The sequence below is a fragment of the Andrographis paniculata genome, unplaced genomic scaffold (assembly GCF_009805555.1).
Source record: "Andrographis paniculata isolate CXL003 unplaced genomic scaffold, ASM980555v1 Contig78END, whole genome shotgun sequence".
Lineage (NCBI taxonomy): Eukaryota > Viridiplantae > Streptophyta > Magnoliopsida > Lamiales > Acanthaceae > Andrographis > Andrographis paniculata.
The window spans coordinates 4,061,593-4,080,389 of NW_026137615.1; the positions used below are offsets into that span (position 1 = coordinate 4,061,593).

At 29.6% G+C, this 18,797-nt stretch overlaps 3 protein-coding genes across 8 annotated transcripts; 2 read left to right on the forward strand and 1 right to left on the reverse strand.

Moving 5' to 3' along the window:
* The first annotated feature begins 6,383 nt into the window (after positions 1 to 6,383).
* LOC127239708 (histone deacetylase HDT1-like) lies at positions 6,384 to 10,671 on the forward strand. Of its 2 annotated transcripts, none has more exons than XM_051257980.1 (10): positions 6,384 to 6,516; positions 7,109 to 7,179; positions 7,259 to 7,479; positions 7,600 to 7,622; positions 7,729 to 7,773; positions 7,845 to 8,044; positions 9,492 to 9,560; positions 9,637 to 9,721; positions 10,040 to 10,175; positions 10,251 to 10,671. In XM_051257980.1, exons 1-10 carry the CDS (start codon positions 6,504 to 6,506, stop codon positions 10,306 to 10,308), a joined length of 921 nt encoding a protein of 306 aa, XP_051113937.1. In that variant the 5' UTR covers positions 6,384 to 6,503; the 3' UTR covers positions 10,309 to 10,671. The 2 variants fall into 2 exon arrangements, with proteins under 2 accessions (XP_051113937.1, XP_051113938.1); XM_051257981.1 differs by having other exon boundaries at positions 7,851 to 8,044.
* Positions 9,254 to 12,925, reverse strand: LOC127239709 (peroxiredoxin-2E-1, chloroplastic-like). 3 transcript variants are annotated; one of them, XM_051257984.1, is made up of 2 exons: positions 12,173 to 12,925; positions 9,254 to 9,270 (listed from the first exon to the last, which is right to left on the reverse strand). In XM_051257984.1, exon 1 carries the CDS (start codon positions 12,828 to 12,830, stop codon positions 12,174 to 12,176), a length of 657 nt encoding a protein of 218 aa, XP_051113941.1. In that variant the 5' UTR covers positions 12,831 to 12,925; the 3' UTR covers positions 9,254 to 9,270; position 12,173. The 3 variants fall into 3 exon arrangements, with proteins under 3 accessions (XP_051113941.1, XP_051113939.1, XP_051113940.1); XM_051257982.1 differs by lacking the exon at positions 9,254 to 9,270 and adding an exon at positions 11,214 to 11,376; XM_051257983.1 differs by lacking the exon at positions 9,254 to 9,270 and adding an exon at positions 11,532 to 11,898.
* A 1,687-nt stretch (positions 12,926 to 14,612) lies between these two features.
* LOC127239990 (protein PSK SIMULATOR 1-like) lies at positions 14,613 to 16,824 on the forward strand. Of its 3 annotated transcripts, none has more exons than XM_051258401.1 (2): positions 14,613 to 14,796; positions 14,902 to 16,824. In XM_051258401.1, the coding sequence occupies exon 2, from the start codon at positions 15,144 to 15,146 to the stop codon at positions 16,638 to 16,640; it is 1,497 nt and encodes a 498-aa protein (XP_051114358.1). In that variant the 5' UTR covers positions 14,613 to 14,796; positions 14,902 to 15,143; the 3' UTR covers positions 16,641 to 16,824. The 3 variants fall into 3 exon arrangements, with proteins under 3 accessions (XP_051114358.1, XP_051114359.1, XP_051114360.1); XM_051258402.1 differs by having other exon boundaries at positions 14,907 to 16,824; XM_051258403.1 differs by having other exon boundaries at positions 15,106 to 16,824.
* The last annotated feature ends 1,973 nt before the right edge of the window (positions 16,825 to 18,797 follow it).

Consider the following 18,797-nt stretch of genomic DNA (forward strand, 5'->3'; position numbering starts at 1 on the left):
CCCCACCTAATAATAATAATTCCTCCGTATCATAATAAATAATAATATTATTTTTATTTTAATATGTCTTATCATAAATATATATATATTTTAATATTTAAGTGATTTTACTGATTGAATATATTTAGTAAAATATAATATAATATAATTTTTTTTTATAATATATATCATCAATTATCTATAATCCACGTAAATGATTTTTTTATAATATTTAATTTTATTTGTTACATAGCCAACTTCACTTAACTGTTTCAGCAAAAATTATTTTTTATCTCATTCACTCTCGTAAATATCAAATTTGGTTCCATTCAAAAAAATTTATCAATTTGTCCAATTTAAATAAAAATTTATTAACTTTAGTCTAAGATGGTTGACTTGAACTAAACACGGCCGTGTTGATAACTCAAAAGGTGACTAGGCGTCCCAAGCAGCCAATACGGCCGTGTTAGTCTCAATATGATTATATTGATACATGGTCGTGAACATGACCTTGGCTGTGTTAAGAATTGAGAGAAATGACTGTGTTGAAAACATGGAAATAAACATAAGAACACGGCCGTGTTCAAAAGTGCAGGTAATCAACACCGTCATGTTAGCTGTCTGGGACACCCAGTCACCTTCTGAGTTATTCAATACGGTCGTGTTCAAAGCCAACACGGCCGTGTTCAATCCCAGTCAACCATATTGAGACTAAAAGTGATAAATTTTTGTTTGAATGAAACCAAAATTAATAAAAAATAAAATAAAAAATAAAAAATTGCATAAGACCAAAATTAATAATTGTGATATTAAATGAAATCAAGAATAATTTTTTCTCCAACTTTTTCTATTTTATTTTTATATTCAATATAATTATTTTAAATTTTTAGGTATATCAAATATCCTTAATGTTATATATTATATATTCAATATAAAATATTAATTTTTATATTATATATGATTTAACGTATATATTTTAAACTAAAAGTATGAAATCAACACATTCAAATTATATATAAAAAAAATATATATATAAATTTGTCGGGTGTTTAAATACGGGAGAAAAACTTGACAAGTGTTGAAAGTAAAGTAAAAATAAAATTGACAACTATTATAAATACTACAAAATTAATTTATTATTATATTTTATTATTTGTCTTTTCATCTGTATATTTATTTTTTAATATTTAGATATCATATATATTATATATATTTAATAATTTAATAACCATTAATAAATATTAATCTTTATATTATCCATGGCTTCATATATTTATTTCAAACTAAATGTATAAACTAACATATTCATATTCAAATATTATATAAAAAATTGTAAATTTGCTAAGTGTTTAGATATTGGAGAAAAACTTTATACCTGTCATAATCAGTAGAAAAAAATTGACAAGTATTATAGATACTTTAAAATTCATTTATTATTATTTTCTTCATTTATCTTTTTATTTGTAATTTTATTTTTAAATATTTATATATCATATATATTTAATAATTTAATTTAAGTATTAATTATTATATTATCCACGACTTCACATATTTATTTTAAATTTAAAATATAAAATTAACGCTTTGATATTCAAATTTTATATAAAAAAAATGTAAATTTGCCATGTGTTTAGATGTTGGATAAAAACTTGAGAAGTGTTGTAAGTACAGTAGAAAATTTTTGACAAGTATTATTGATACTGCAAAATTCATTTATTATTTATATATCATACATTATATATATTTAATAATTTTAATATAAAATATTATTCTTTATATTATCTATGACTTTCCATATTTATTTCAGACTAAAAAATAAACCAACACACTCATATTCAAATTTTATATTCTTTCCGTCTCAATATATTAGTATTATTTACCATTTTTGTTCGTCACAAAACAATAGTCTCATTTCCATAAATAATCATATCACCATAAAATTATCCATACTTTTTATTATTATTACACTAATATACTCACAATCGCAAAAAAGTTATTTATCCTTATTTTTTACCGATTACTAATATAATATCAATATTCCTTAAATCTCGTATCCAATATAATAAGACTGTACTTTTAGGACGAGTGGATATAAAAAATGTAAACTTGCTAGGTGTTTAGATGCTAGAGAAAAACTTACAGAGTGTCGTAAATACAATAGAAAAAAATTGACAAGTATTATAAATACCTCAAAATTCATTTATTATTATTTATGTTTTTATCTGTATGTTTATTTTTTAAATATTTATTTATCACATATATATATATATTCTATATACATTTAAAAATTTAATAATTAAAATATTAATTCATATACCATCCATGCTTCATATATTTATTTCAAATTAAAAATATAAAATCAAGATACTCATATTCAAATTTTATATAAAAAAAAAATGTAAACTTATCATGTGTTTAAAATAGATGCAAAAAAAAAACATTGATAAGTGAAAAAACTTTGAGTAGTGTTGTAAGTACAGTGAAAAAAAATTTAACAAATATTATAGATACAGTAGAATTCATTTCTTATTTATCTTTTTTTACTTGTATGATTATTTTTTAAAATTTATATTATATATATTCTACATATATTTAATAATTTATATAAAATATTAATCTTTATATTATTCATGACTTCATATATTTATTTTAGACTAAAACATATAAACTAATTCACTCATATTCAAATTTTATATAAAAAAATGTAAAATTTGACATGTATTTAAATTCTGAAAAAAAAAAAAAAAAAAACTTGACAGGTGTTATAGGTACTACAGAAAAAATTTGACAAGTATGACATATTATGCAAATTTTATTGATTATTGTTTATTTATTTTATTTTTATGTTTATTTTTTTAACATTTTTAGTCAATTAAAAAGAATAGATTTTCTTATTTTTTATTCTTTAAAAAATAATACTCCATATTAAACCGTAAACATGTTAATAAAGAGGTTATTTTCTTCAAATTTTGTTATAAATTTTTTATACTATTTATATTTTATCATTCATATTTAAATTTTATATAAAGAAAATATAAACTTGACATGTGTTTAGATTCTGAAAAAAAAAAAAACTGACACGTGTTGTAGATACAGTAGAAAATTTTTGACAAGTATTATAGATACCGTAAAATTTATATTTATTATTTATTTTTTATGTATGTTTATTTTTTTAACATTTTTAGTTAATTAAAAAGAATAAAATTTCTTATTTTTTGTTCTTTAAAAAATAATATTCCATATTAAACAGCAAATATGGTAATAAGAAGGCTATTTTCTTCACTTTATTTTATATATTTTTTATACTTTATAATTTATATTCAAGTTTTATATAAAAAATTGTAAATTAGACATGTATTTAGATTCTGAAAAATAATTTACACTTATTGCAAACAAAAATTTTTTTTGACAAGTATTATAGATTATGCAAAATTTATATTTATTATTATTATTTTATGTATGTCCATTTTTTAACAATTTAGCTAATTAAGAAGAATTCTTTTTTCTTATTTTATGTTCTTTAAAAAATAATACTCCGTAATATACAAAAAATATGTTAATAAGAAGACTATTTTCTTCACTTCATATATATATATATATATATATATTATATTATTAGTATCTTATCATTCATATTCAAGTTTTATATAAAAAATGTAGAATATAAATTATTTTTGATCCCATTCAATATCATAATTATCAATTTTGGTCTCATTAAAAAAAATTATCAATTTTGGTTCTACTCAAATAAAAATTTATCAATTTTAGTTCCAAGATGGTTGACTGAGACAGAACACAGCCGTGTTGGCTTGAACACGGCCGTGTTGGATGACGCAGAAGGTGACTGGTCATCCAGACAGCCAACACGGCCGTGTTGATTATCCTGCGCTTCTGAACACGGCCGTGTTCCTGCCCGTGTTGCTGCCCGTGTTCTGAACATAGTCATATTCCTGTTCATATTCATGCCCATGTTCTGAACACAGTCATATTATAGGACATGTTCCTGCCCATGTTCTCAACACAGCCATGTTCTAGACCATGTTCACGACTATGTTTTTAATATAATCATATTGTAGGTCATATTTATTATTCTTTTTACTTTTTGGTTAAAATTATTTGATATATATATTTATAATTCAACAAAAATATTTTTTAAAATTATTTCATAATATAAAAAATAATCAATTTTTAATATTTTAAAAATATATAACAATAATAATATATTAATATATATTTTTAAAATTGATAATTATATATATTTTTAAAAATTTATAGTAAAAAATTTAGAATATTATTTTAAATTAATTATTTATATAAATTATAAATTAAATTTATTATTCAAAATAATATTTTAAAATAATACTCCTCCTTCCCAAGTTTGATGTCTGGGTCACTGTAGACACGAGAATTTAGGATAAGTATAATTAGTATATAATCAAGAATGTATTAATGAAAATAATTATCATATAATATAAATAATTATAAATTAATATTAAAATAACTCATTAGTTTAATTAAAATTAAATAAAAAATTAAATTAAAAATAGTGTGTAATTATTTTTCAAAGTATATATATTAAAAATATATATTAATATATTATTATTTTTATATATTTTTAAAATATTAAAAATTGATTATTTTTTATATTATGAAATAATTGTAAAAATATTTTTGTTGAATTATAAATATATATGTCAAATAATTTTAACTAAAAAGTAAAAATAATAATAAATATGGCCTACAATATGATTATATTGAAAAATAGTCGTGAACATGGCCTAGAACATGGTTGTGTTGAGAACATGGGCAGGAACATGGCCTAAAACATGGCTGTGTTGAGAACATGGGCAGGAACATGGCTGTGTTGAGAACATGGACAGGAACATGGTTGTATTCAGAACACGGACAGCAACACGGCCGTGTTCAGAAGCGCAGAGTAATCAACACGGCCGTGTTGCCTGCCTGGGACGCCCAGTCACCTTTTGAGTCATCCAACACGGCCGTGTTCAGTCTCAGTCAACCATCTTGGGACTAAAATTGATAAATTTTCATTTGAGTGTAACCAAAATTGATAATTTTTTTTTGAATAAGACCAAAATTGATAATTATGATATTGAATGAGACCAAAAATGATTTTTACTAAAAAAAAAATAAAAATAAAAATGTAAACTTGACATGTGTTTAGATTCTGAAAAAAAAAAAAAAAAAATTGACATGTGTTGTAGGTACTACATAAACAATTTGATAAGTATTATAAATACGGCAAAATTTATTTATTATTATTATTATTTTTTATTTGCATGTTTATTTTTTAACATTTTTTGTTAATTTAAAAGAATAACTTTTCTTATTTTTTATTCTTTAAAAAATAATACTCCATATTAAACAGTAAATATGTTAATAAGAAGACTATTTTTTTAGCTTGTATATATATATACATACTTTTTATATTTTAGAATTCTCTATAAAATTCAGTATTTATTTTTTATTTATAAAATACCACTTACATAAATTTCAAATAAATAATTATATTCTTTGATTTATTTTTTTTTATGCAATCTTCACTTCCAAAAAACAAAATATTATTTTATTTTTCAGAATACTCACTTCATCCAGAATGAATGGATACAATCGAGGTTTTATAGTATATTAAGAAATATTAGTATTTTATTAGTTAGTAAAATTGTGTAAGAGGATTTTGACAATTTTGTCATTTGACTTTATAAAGTAAAAAAATATGATTTTAATAAAAAAATATGATTTTGTAAAAAATATTAAAAAAATATTTTCTTATATCAATAAGACGATTACTCATACCTAATATAGAAAACACATTTTAATTAGAAATCACAATTATTCACCCTATATGATTTTAATAAAAAAAAATATTATTTTTTTTATAAAATATTATATTAAAATAATATTTAAATAAAAAATTTATTCGTTTTTATATGATTTCTTTCGTTCCGTGTTGAAATAGACCATTAACTAAAACTCAAAAGACTGTGCGTATCTTTTTGGGAATTTTTTTTCATACATTTAAAAATATATATATTTATATATTAAATACATTTATTATTTTATATTTTTTACATAATTTTTTATAACTCATATCATAAAATATCATCGCTAAGTTATTTCACAAAACAAAATATCACTTTATTCGATGCTCATTTGGGCCTAACTATACTAATTTTGATAGTCAAACCCAAATTTCTAACTACAACAAACATCTACTTGGTCCTAGAAGGTTCTTTGGGCCTAAAACAAATTGGGCCAAAGCCCAAAAATAGCTGCGTTACTCATAGTACCAAAATTTGAACGCACTCGCTATTACTACATATGTACAGTACATTATATACACGCGCGCGCGCGTGCACATACATGTCTCTGTATATACGTGTACATATATATAGCCCTAGCGGTTCCCTTCTAATTTCTGTGCTCTCTGGATCTTTCAATTTTCACTCAATAAACCCTACTCTCTCGAAATCTCCCCATTTCGGTCCTTCGAAAGTTCATACATGGAGTTCTGGGGTAAGTTGCTGTTTCCTGGATCACACTGATGGTTATGGTTGCTTTGGATCTTCTCCGCGTATATTGTTTTCGTTTATAATTTTTAAAATTGTTCTATAAAATGTGTTTTTCTGTTGGTGATACATTTTTGCATCGATGTTGCGTTCGCGGATGCTGTTCTGTACAGTTTTTCTGTAAAACTGAGGAAAAACTGAGCAGAAGGCGATGTGTGATTTGGTTGTTTGTGAATGGGGCATAGTTACCGGTCGGAGGCCTCCTTCGGTGGAATTGTGTACTTCATTTCCGTATTTTGTTGGTTTAATACCGAATCGATGTTCTATTAGATTGTTTGTGCCTTGTTTGTGAGGTGCCTTGCTGGATTTGTCTGAGAATCTTTTTCGGTGATTTAGGGTTGTGATTGTAGTCTGCTTTCAACTAGACATGTGTGTTTATAGATAGATACTGTACCAGCTCATGTTCCTGCCTCTTTATATTTAGCTTTGTGTTAACGGTTGCAGATTGTTGAGTTTATTGTGAATTTATGTTTACGTTTTGTGTAGCATGTGTTGTTCCTTCACTGTTGCCTGACTAATATTTGCGCTCTCATCTCCAGGTGTTGAGGTAAAAAGCGGAGAGCCTCTTAATGTGTCGCCAGGTGATGGAATGGTTTTGCATCTTTCTCAGGTACATCGAACAATCTGTTTTCACCAGTGTCATGCTTGTTTGAGTTTAGGTATTGTCAATTTTGTATCCATTTGTGCAGGCATCTCTTGGTGAACTGAAAAAGGAAAGAGGAAAAGAATCTGTATGCCTGTTTGTGACTGTTGATGATAAGAAACTAGTTCTTGGAACACTTTTCACTGAGAAGTTGCCTCAGCAGCAGTTTGACTTAGTTTTTGATCGGGATTTTGAGATATCTCACAACTGGAAAAATGGAAGTGTCTACTTCTATGGTTACAAGGCCAGCAACCCCTTTGAAGAAGAATATCCTTAATATACTCGCTCAATTTGTGAGAATACTTTATTTAGACAACTCGAATGCTCTGGTCGGTAATTTTCTTGTATGTATTCTGGTCCTTAACTTTGCTTGGATTTTGCTGCCACGGACTTGCCTGGGGGAGAATCTGGTAATTATTGATTGTCCACTTAAATCATATCATACATGATTTACTTACCTTAGATGTTGTATGTTTGTGTGCTGTTTAGTGACCTCTGTTTATATGTTTTATACAGACGATTCTGATTCAGAAGAGCTTCCAATAAACATTGCAAACAATGGTATATCCTTTCTGTCTCTTTGACTTGAAGTTTAGACTAATTTTTTGAAAAATGTGTTATGGCATCTGAAGTTGTAGGGAAACCTGAGTCAAATTCTAAGCAAGATAAGCCTGTTGAAGCTGGGAAACCTGCTGTTGCTAGTAAAAAGGAGTCTGGTAGCGGCAAGCCTAAAGTGACAATCTCAGAGCCAAAGAAAGATTTGAAGCCTGAGGAGGATGATGAAAGTAGCGATGATGACATGACCGATGATGACGATGAAGACGATTCTGAGGTATACTTGATCAAATGTTTTTAGTGTGCATTTATTTTCCGATGTTAAACTGTTGGAATTTTGTTGTGCAATGCTTTTTGTGGGTCCATAAAATCATTCTAGCTTGTTATAATATCTGATCAAACATAAGAATAAAGAACAATAAATAGAATATTATGTGCAAAATTGTGCCAACTGTTTATTAGTTTCCACGCGGTGCATTCTTGAATTTATTATGTGATTGAGTCTCTTTGTGATGTTAGAATATTTGATTATGTGCTAAATTGTGCCAACTGTTTATTAGTTTCCACGTGGTGCATTCTTGAATTTATTATGTGATGAGTCTCTTTGAGATGTAAATGGCATTTTTACTGCCAAATTAAATGCCTAACGATGCTTGTAACTTTTATTCAATACAAGTTACTATTGTTGTAAATGGCTTCTGCCGTGGCCTGTCACAGTCCCATTTGCTCTGGCTAGGGTACATTTCTTCAATCCAAAACTTGTAGGCATGCATGCAGTGTGCTGTAACCCCGGCTCTCTTGAATTGCAGCATGTTTTATAGAACTTTTCATAATGAGATTGGAAATCGATGGAACTTTTCTGATTCACTACCTTAGGATTTGTTTAAATGTGTTTTTTTTTATCCCTATATTTAACTACTCAATCTCTCTGTTTCTCTTGAAAAACATCACATCATATATCAAATTTTCATTCAGAACTCTCTATCCAACAACTATTTCACTCGGAAAAACAACAGAATAAAATAATAAAAGGAAAATACTAGGATGTGGGTTTGGGAGTTTAAAATGGTAGAAAATGAATTGCAGTGATGTGAAATAGGTATTTGTGATGTTTTGAGTGGAAAAGGAATTTTCTATTTAATATTTCAAATGGAAATTCGGTGTTTGATTTGATAGTTTCGAGGCTTAAAAAAACGATAGTATTGTGAGACCAGGTAGAAACCTACAATGAAACAAACCCCTAAATCCTGTCAAAAATTGGGGTGTGTTCTTTTACACAATTTTCCAACACATTTTTTCAAAAAAATTAATATATTACACTCATTATTTTTATATTATGTACACAATTTCCTATACCTCCAAACCAAAACACAAAACAAACACACCCTTGCTTTTGACATCCAACGTCTTCAGGGGCTTATTTTGTTTCCACATGCGTCACCTGTGTTACTTGTGTTGTTTTCAATTCCCTTTCATTTCTGTTCTGTATTTTCTGCATTAATACTGTGATCGAATCAATTAATAATTTATTATACATGTGTCAGCTTTATATGCCATAATCCCTAACAACGTAGAAATATATTTCAACATCTTTACAGCTCTACATCAACCAACTGCAAGTGTAGAGAAGTCATTATTTAAGTCTTGTTCAAAAAAATATGTTTTCAGTTTTCTCAAAATGTCCTGTGTCCGTACTTTTGCATCTCTCTGTTCACCATTTACAGGACTCTGATGGACTACCCAAGTCGGATGACTCTGACGAATCCGATAGCGATGAAGAGACACCAAAAAAGGTATGCATTGGATCACAAGTGATAATAATCTAATGTGATTGGTTTTAATTTTGAACTCTTCCTATGTCAAAAAAAGGTTGAACCTAGCAAGAAGCGTCCAGCAGAATCACCCACAAAAACGCCTTCGAACAAGAAGGCAAAAGCTGCTCAGCAAAAACCCGGTAACTCCTGTCATTAACTAATTATATTTTCAATATCCGATTTTATTTCTTCTATCATATATATATACTCCTTCCAACCGGGCTTCTTATTTGATAAGTAGAAAAAATAGTAGAAAATTGGTTATTATTTGTTAAAGTGTAAAGAGTAATAAAATTACGAGCGGATAATGTTATTTACTACAAATAGACTATGCATAAGTTTAGTAGATAACAAAAAAAAGAGAAAAACTATCATAATTATTTACTGTTGAATCTGCTGTACTATGATGCTATCCTATCGATCTAAATCTTTACTCCTATTTTCATCCACCATTATAGATGGCAAGAAAGGTGAACCCCATGTAGCTACACCTCACCCTGCAAAGCTGGCCGGAAAAGCCGCTCCAGCTCCCAGCAAGCCAAACCAGCAGACTCCAAAATCTGCCGGAACACATTCTTGCAAGAGCTGCAACAGGTATATCTTGCAGTATATAAAAAAAGGATTTATCTGACGGTATTTGGTAACAAAATCAATTTATTTGATTGCCAGATCATTTGGGTCCGCCCAAGCTTTGGATTCTCACACCAAAGCCAAACATGGAAACTAAAAGTGTCGATGCGCCTTCTTCTGCCATCTTGCTGAGCCCAGACAGCAATTTTTAAGGAACAGATAATGTCTCAGAAGGTATCGAAATTTATCTAAGCCTAATTACTGTTTTTTTATTTATGGTAGATGGATGGTTTTCTGTGGCTGTGTCAGAGTTTGCTGCAAATTTAGAGCTGTCGAGTAACCTGGTGTTTTCTTTGACATTATCCAACTTGTGCATTTTGGTAGTGTTTGCGCCGTAAATTCTTCTCTGTGGTTCTATGTTTTGGATGATGTGTTACTTGAAAGAAGTTTGCCCCAACCAACAAGTATTTTGTCATGAATGATGTGAGTTCTTTGTTAATTCCTAGTGTTTTTTTTTTCACTGCTTTTGATATCTTTGACATGTCCTGTTGATCCGTGGTAAAGCCGGTCGATTCTCTCTCGACACCCATGTTTTTCTTAGAGTAGTTAATAAATAGATATGATGTTTTGTGAGATAAGATTGGGATGGAATTATCTAAGGTAATATAAAAATAACAAGTTTTGGATTATAATTACTAGTTTATAACTGATGTTGATATATTATATAACAACAAAATATTGATTTGATATTGTTGATGAAAATTCAATTAAAATTTATATATACGCTAATAAGAATATAATTAATATAGATAGTCATTTTTTACATGATACAAAAATAAAAAATATCAATTATTATTATTAACATAAACTAAAATAAAACTAATTTTTATTATATATACTAGTACTATTACTTCATGCGGGTTTTCAAGTCAAGTCACGATTTCAAACCTAGTTATTAGGTGAAAAGTTTTTTAAACGTAGTGCCATTTTATTCTTGTTCTTTCCGCTGTTATTTAATAATAATAATAATAATAATAATAATAAAATAAAGAAACCCCAAATGTGTCCAAACAACATCCTCAAATTACTCGCTCTCACTGAGGCGGCACAAATACACTAACAGCACAGTATTTAAGAAACCAACCAACAAGCTCAATACCTCATCACTCCATACATAACATAGGCCACACCACACTCTGATTCTCAATCCAAACTTCAACAAACCCTACAATAATGGATTTCAATCACACCATCAAGAACCGACCCATTCGTTTTCATCATTTTAAAGCGAGTTTCGAAACTGCTATTTCAATCAAATGATCAATTCCTATCACTACAACAAGCATGTATCCATCCATCACTTGTTCACAATTCATTGACCCCTGCCTACAATAATAATACTTCCAATTCCATGAAGCTTAGCTTCAACTCAACATATAAACCCATCGTATTTATTTCACAATTCAATCAAATTATAGCAGCTACTCAACTACACATGCCAACAACATCCCATTACATTATCACAAGATCACATCCCACAACAAAAATTAATTTCCCAATGTATTGGAAATCGTTGCTCCATTTTCATCACAAGATCGCATCCAAAATTAACAATTGTGGTGGAAATCTCCCAAGTTATTTCGAATCATAGTGCCATTTTCACGTAATCAGCAAATGACATGATAATGACTCTTCAGAATTATCACAAGATCGCATCCAACAACAATTGTGGTGAAAACTTCCCAATCTATTTGAAATCATAGTGAAATTTTCATGTAATCAGCATATCACATGATAATGACATTGAAATTATCACAAGATCACATTCACATCCAACAACAATTATGGTTAAAATTTCCCAATTTATTGGAAATCATAGTGCCATTTTCATGTAATCAGCAAATGCTGGAAGCAAAACCAGAGTACTACTGAAGCTAAACATGAATGATAATGGCGTCAGCGCAACAGAAGACCAGATTATTTCAAAAGTAGAGTAAATGAAAGGGATAGTGACAAAAAACCTCAAATCGCTTTGAGCATGTCCTCAGCACTGCTAACGTTGAATGCACCGCCTTCTTCCAAATTCAGGATTTTAACAACTCCATCTACCACATACATGGCGTACCTCCTCGACCTCACCCCAAGGCCCACCGGCTTATCGCTCAAATCCAGCTCACATCCGATCGCCTTCGTGAAATTGCCATTTCCGTCGCTCAACAGCAAAACCTCGTCGCCAATTTTCAAATCCTCCTTCCACGCCTTCATCACGAACGCGTCGTTGACAGAAATACACGCAATTGAATCGACGCCCTTCGCCTTCAATTCGGAAGCTTTCTCGACGAATCCAGGGAGGTGCTTCTGAGAGCACGTTGGGGTGAATGCGCCGGGAACGGCGAATAGAATCGCCTTTTTGTTGGAGGTCAATTCGGAGACGGTGATTGTCTTCAGCTCGTCCGATGAATCGAAATACGAGAGCTCGGCGTCGGGGAGCTTGTCGCCGACGGAGATGACGGCGGAGATTTTAGGAACGGTGGAGAATCGGCTCCGGAGGGAGAGACTCGCAAATGAGGAAGGCTTTCTGTGCGGAGCAATGAGAGAAAACGGTTGCTTGAGCTTGGGAGTAGAGCAGCCGATGAGCTTCGTGACGGCAAGCGCGGCGGTGGCGGTGGCGGCGGCCATCGTTGACGGCGAATGTGCTTCTCAAATGCAATAAGGTAACCTAATCTATGGCGGTTATCTGATTTAGGGATTTTTGGGCGGATATAACGATGAGGCTGACAGTCGCTTCACTACCGTAGGCGATTCTAGGACATTGTTGTCAGGACCCCTAAACCCGAAATCTGGACTGTTCGTGAGGAAAAGGACGGTCCAGATGTATTCGGTGTTGAGGGCCTGGACCTTCTAGAATTACACTATGAATCTACTGGGCTTTTGGGCCCATCAAATTAAGGGTGTGTTAATTGTTGAATTATTACGACAGTAATTAATTTTGAGTTGCATATAATATTTAAAATTAATATATATTAAATGTAATGTTTAAAAAATTATGGTTTGTTTGTTGTATTTTAATTTATTTGATTTTAGATACATTTATTATATTTTACAAATTTTATTTAAATGTTACTGCAACTCAAATTAAAAAATAAGTATGAGTTATTATACTCTCATGTCCCAGTGAATTTATCTATTTTAGTTGAAACACAGAATTTTAAGTATTATATTATTAATAAATAATTAAAAATATATTAATAAAAATAATTATAAATAATAAATTTAATAATTATAAATTAAAATTAAAATAATTAAATTTAATTAGAATTAAAATTTATAAATTATGAATTTTAAAATATGATTAAAATGTATACTTATATATATATATTTTTAAAAAATGATACATTATATAAGACATAGGAAAATAAAAAAAAATGAAGAAATTATGTCTGATGAAAAAAATATTTTTTAAGAGAACAGAAGAAAAGATGGATTAGATTGTATAATGTGATTTGGCAATTAATTTAGTTGTTTCTTCTTATAAATATATCATATTTAAATAATTATTTAAATAAAAACTTAAAAGAACATCATCAAATGAACACACCAAAAATGATGATATTTTAAAATAGATTTAAAATGTTACACAATCAAATATTTGGTAATATAATATAAATATTGTTATATTAGGTATAAACTTTTAACATAATAAAATATTATACATAAATAATATTTTTTGGTCCAGCCAAACTTAGGATGTTTCTTTTGTAAATTGAAAAGAAAATATCTCTTGGTTGACGAAAAGAGTAATATACGACAATAATTTACCTACAACTTATTATAATTGATTTGAAAATAAAAATATGTTAATATATACATAAGATATAACAAATAATACTACCACGTACTCCTTCAGAACATCTCATTTTTTATAAGTAAATAAATAAATAATACTAATATTTTTTTTATTATTCTGTTTTCTAAAATAATTTTAATATTTTTGTTACTTGTACTTTAAATACAAATTAATTATACATACCAATATATTATAAAAATTTAAAATATTTTATTATTAATATATAATTATTTTTATTATTATCTCGTGAGACAAACAAAAATAAATAAATAATAATGATAATTTCATTGGTTCTCACATTAGCCTTAATTAAGATCCTAATCATTCTCGTTCAAACACAAAATATTCTAAGATATGTGAGAGAAACATTTTAAAAGCTAAATTAAAATTAAAACGAACTGAAAGAGAGCACGTGTCCGAGGGCCACCAAACGACGCCGTAACAGCGCAGTAAGTGTTTTTTTTTATTCTCAGTTCACAGCGCAGGTTTGTAAGTTCCTGCGGTCAAAACAGTCAATTCTAATTTACGCTGGCGGTGCGCACATTAGCAATCTGCGCGCCCAACTTTCCCAAAATAATTATCTCATCTCCAATTTCATTTTCATTTTTATTTTTATTTTTTCTTTCATTCTGCCTGACCTCACTCACTGTTCGTCTTCACCTCTTCGAATCATTATTTTCGCCCAAATTGATTGCCTGATTCGTCCACGATTCCTTATCCTCGCGCAATTATTTGGACCCTAGACAGCAAGATGTTGCTCCAGAGGTGTATTGCTGACCGCTGTTGCTCGAACAAATGGTGAGTTTTCGAGTTCATATATATATGTTCCGCATTGTTCCGGTAAATTGAGGAATTATTTTTTCATGTTCCGGTCTGTTTTGTTGGCGGATTGTGTTGGAGAAGAACAGCGTGTTTGCTACCTGCTTGATTTGTGAAGCTTTTCTGTTTGTGCTTCGCCTGATTTGATTAATTTGGGAAAATTATACTGGATAGTGGAGAATGAATCTGAAATTTAGATCAGAAGGTGTATTGAATTAGTTCCTCAGGCTAATTGTGTAACAGTTTAGTCAAATCAGCCAGCTTATGGTAAATGAAATTTTGATTTAGGGTTTGGACTCTAGACTGATATCCGTAAAGTTCGAGAGATGGTGGGAGAAGCTGTGACGGAGAAGTGGTTTGGTAACATATGGAAAAGTTCATTGAGAAGTATGCCTTGGGAAATTGAGAGACCTGTGTTAGGAATTTTGGCATTTGAAGTATCAAGATTGATGTCAAAAATGGTTAGCTTGTGGCAGTGTTTAGCTTATGGTCAGATGGTTAGGTTGAGAGAGGAAATTTCAAACTCAATTGGAATCCATAGGCTTGTATCTGAGGATGACAACTACCTTATGGATCTTGCTCTTGCGGAGATAATCGAGAACGTGAAAAGTGTGGTGAAATCCGTGGTTATTCTGGGGAAGAAGTGCAGTGATTCGAGATACCATAATCTTGAGCTAGTTTTCGACAATGTGGATGAGATTGATCCAAAATGGTGTGGATGGAAGTACCGGCCGAAGAAGATGGAGAAGAAAGTGAAGAAAATGGAGGGATTTGTCGCGACAACCGAGCAATTATTTCAAGAAATTGAAGTGTTGGCAGAGCTCGAGCAGAGTTTTAGGCGAATTCGAGGCGGAGGTAGTGCAGATTCGAGCCCGGTGAAGATACTCGAGTTTCAGAGGAAGGTATTGCGGCAGCGCCAGGAGGTGAAGAATCTCCGGGACATGTCTCCATGGGGCAGAAGCTTCGACTACATTGTCCAGCTACTTCTCAAATCGATTTTCACCATTATTGACAGGGTCAAGTCTGGTTTTGGCATCGAGCAGATTGGAAATGCTTCGGGAGGCAATGATTATGAGCAGATCAACGGCGAATGTCTTGTTCGTAGTAATTCCATGAGGGCGTCAATTTATCCTTCAGAAGTGAAATCTTTTCGATTCTCGGTTCCTTTAGGGAGGTCGCTCTCGAATCTTGGCTTGGGCGTCGGTAAGCACAAGTCGAAGAGGATAAAATCGCATCTTCAGCCCCGATCATTTTCTCCCGTCGTCGTCGAGAGCAACACTTCGAAAGCTAGAAAAGTGTCGTCGTTCATGAACTCGAAACGCTCGATAATTGATGCTTCGCCCTCGACGCTCGGATTCTCAGCTTTGGCGCTCCATTTTGCGAACATTATCATATTGATCGAGAAGTTAGCGCAGTCGCCTCACCTGATCAGCACCGACGCAAGAGAGGATCTTTACAATATGTTACCGGCGACGATCAAGAGCTCTCTGAGGGCAAAGCTGAAGACGTTCTCCCGAACTCCGGCTTCGTCCGCTCACGACGCTGCTTTGGCAGCCGACTGGAGCTTAGCGATCGGTAATATACTCGAATGGCTGTCGCCTCTCGCGCATAACATGGTGAAATGGCAATCGGAGCGCAATTTCGAGAGGCAAAGATTGGTTTTCCGCTCGAATGTTTTGCTTGTTCAGACGCTATTCTTTGCGAACCAAGCGGAGACCGAAGCCGCGATTGTCGAGCTTCTGATGGGGCTTAATTATCTCTCGAAATTTGGCAGGGGAACTGACTGGACGCCATTGAAGGATCCTCTAAGCTCTGCAAGATGATCAAGTTTGAAAAGGTACATTTAAAATCATTACTGTCTTATAGCCTTCATTTAAATGAACCTTTTTACTGATTTTCCCAGAAATTTGATTTGAAGTTGAGATTGTACAAAACTTGGTTGGATTTGGGATGTTTCTGGGGTTGATGGTTGGATAAGAATTTATACTTGGTGCAAGTTTCTAAGTATACTTTCTCAATGTGTTTTTGTTATTTTTTTCGAGTGAAACGATATTTTTGGGGGCAAAGAATTTATTTTTAGTTCCATCGTGAATCACACTTAAATTTTTGCAATAGGTAATTTTATTTCCACCGTAAACTTAAATTTTTACTCTAAAAGTATATTATCTATATCTAAGAACCCTGCTGCTCGATAGGAATAGGAAAGAACCTCAATTTTAATTTATTTTATATAATATAATCCATACCTGTATAATTTATATTTTTATAAAATTTACATATATATAAAAATTAACATTTATAATTAATAACTATTACAAATAAAATAATTTTTAAAAAATAAAATTATACATCATTTAAAAAAAAAATAAAATTATATACTGTATATTTTTTCACAAAAATAAAATAAAATTACATATAACTTTTTAATATATAAAATTATATATCATCATTTTAAAAAAATAAAAATTACACAATATATCCAAATATAACAAAAATACACAAAACACTATAAAATATTACAAAAACTCCGCTTGAAGAAAGCCTTAGTTGCAATATCAAAGAACTTAGGTCGTGTTTGACAATTAACTGATAGCCGTTAGCTGATTAAATTAGCTGATAGCTGTTAGCTGATTCAATTAGCTTGTTTGACTAGTTGATTCGATTAGTTGTTTGTATTAAAATGTTTTGTAAAACAACTGTTTGATATTAGTTGTTTATACGTAAAATGACAATTGAGGACATTTCTATTTTATTTTTGTTTCTAATATATTCAATTATGTTCTTTTAAGTTTAGAATGTTTAAAATTTTTTGTTATTAGTTATTGAAAATTGTAAAAGTGTTATAAACGTATTTATTTTTATTACAATTAGATTTAAAAAATAATATATTTTTATTAAAATATATAAATAATTTTTTTCTATTGAAAATGATGTAAAATATAAAATAATAAATTTTCCGTATATATATTTATTATGTTAGTTATCGATTAATTCATTATATTTATAATTTTTAATAAATTTAATTTATTTAATTTATTTTTAGTATAAAATTTATAAAATGTAATTTTAATATAAAAATAAATTATTAATATTTATATTTTCTATTTTATGTTGCTTTTAATAAATTTATATATTTTATAATTAAAATAATTTTTATATAAAAAGTAATTATTTTAAATTTATAAAAGTAAAATTATAATATAATAAAATATTCTAATATAATTAATAAATAATCAAAATATATTTATTTGTGTAAAATGCATAATAAATTTTTAAGGGCATATAAGGAATAAAAAATTTTTTACAGAAAAAACTATTTCAAAATGCTGGGTAAGTTAGCTTTTCAGAAATCAGCTTTTTGGGGTCCAAAAAGCTAATTTACTAAACACCTAAATCAACTTTTTTGACTGGTAAGCAGTTAAAAGTTGTTCAATAAGCTAAAAGCTATCAATAGCTATTTGACAAACACCCCCTTAATTTCAAATCAAACACCATTTTTTTATATAATACTAAATATTTAATTTACATTTAAAACATCAAATTAACACCTATTTATATTAGTTCATACAACTATTACAATTCAATTTTTTTACTATTCAAATTTTAACTCAAAATCCAAATCCCCAAACAAACACACCCTAAATCAAACAAAAGGACAATAAAGACAAGTCATATTAGATAAAGCATACGTGACAGAAAAAACCTGAATGCATCGGAGTTTAAACTCATAACCTCACGGTCACGAGTCCACCCCCACACCACCAAACCTTCTCTTACGGATCTTCTCTTACGGATAATATAAACTTTGGATGAATGGTTGGTTGTTCTTACTCGTCCAAATGCTACATTTTTTTTTTCTTTTGTATATAACTTTTGATTTCAAAAGTTTTATTAGATTTTTATTATTTATAAATTTTAATTTCCTCCGTCCCATAACAAAATATTCATTTTTTTTTTATTTTAGTTCGTCACATAATAAA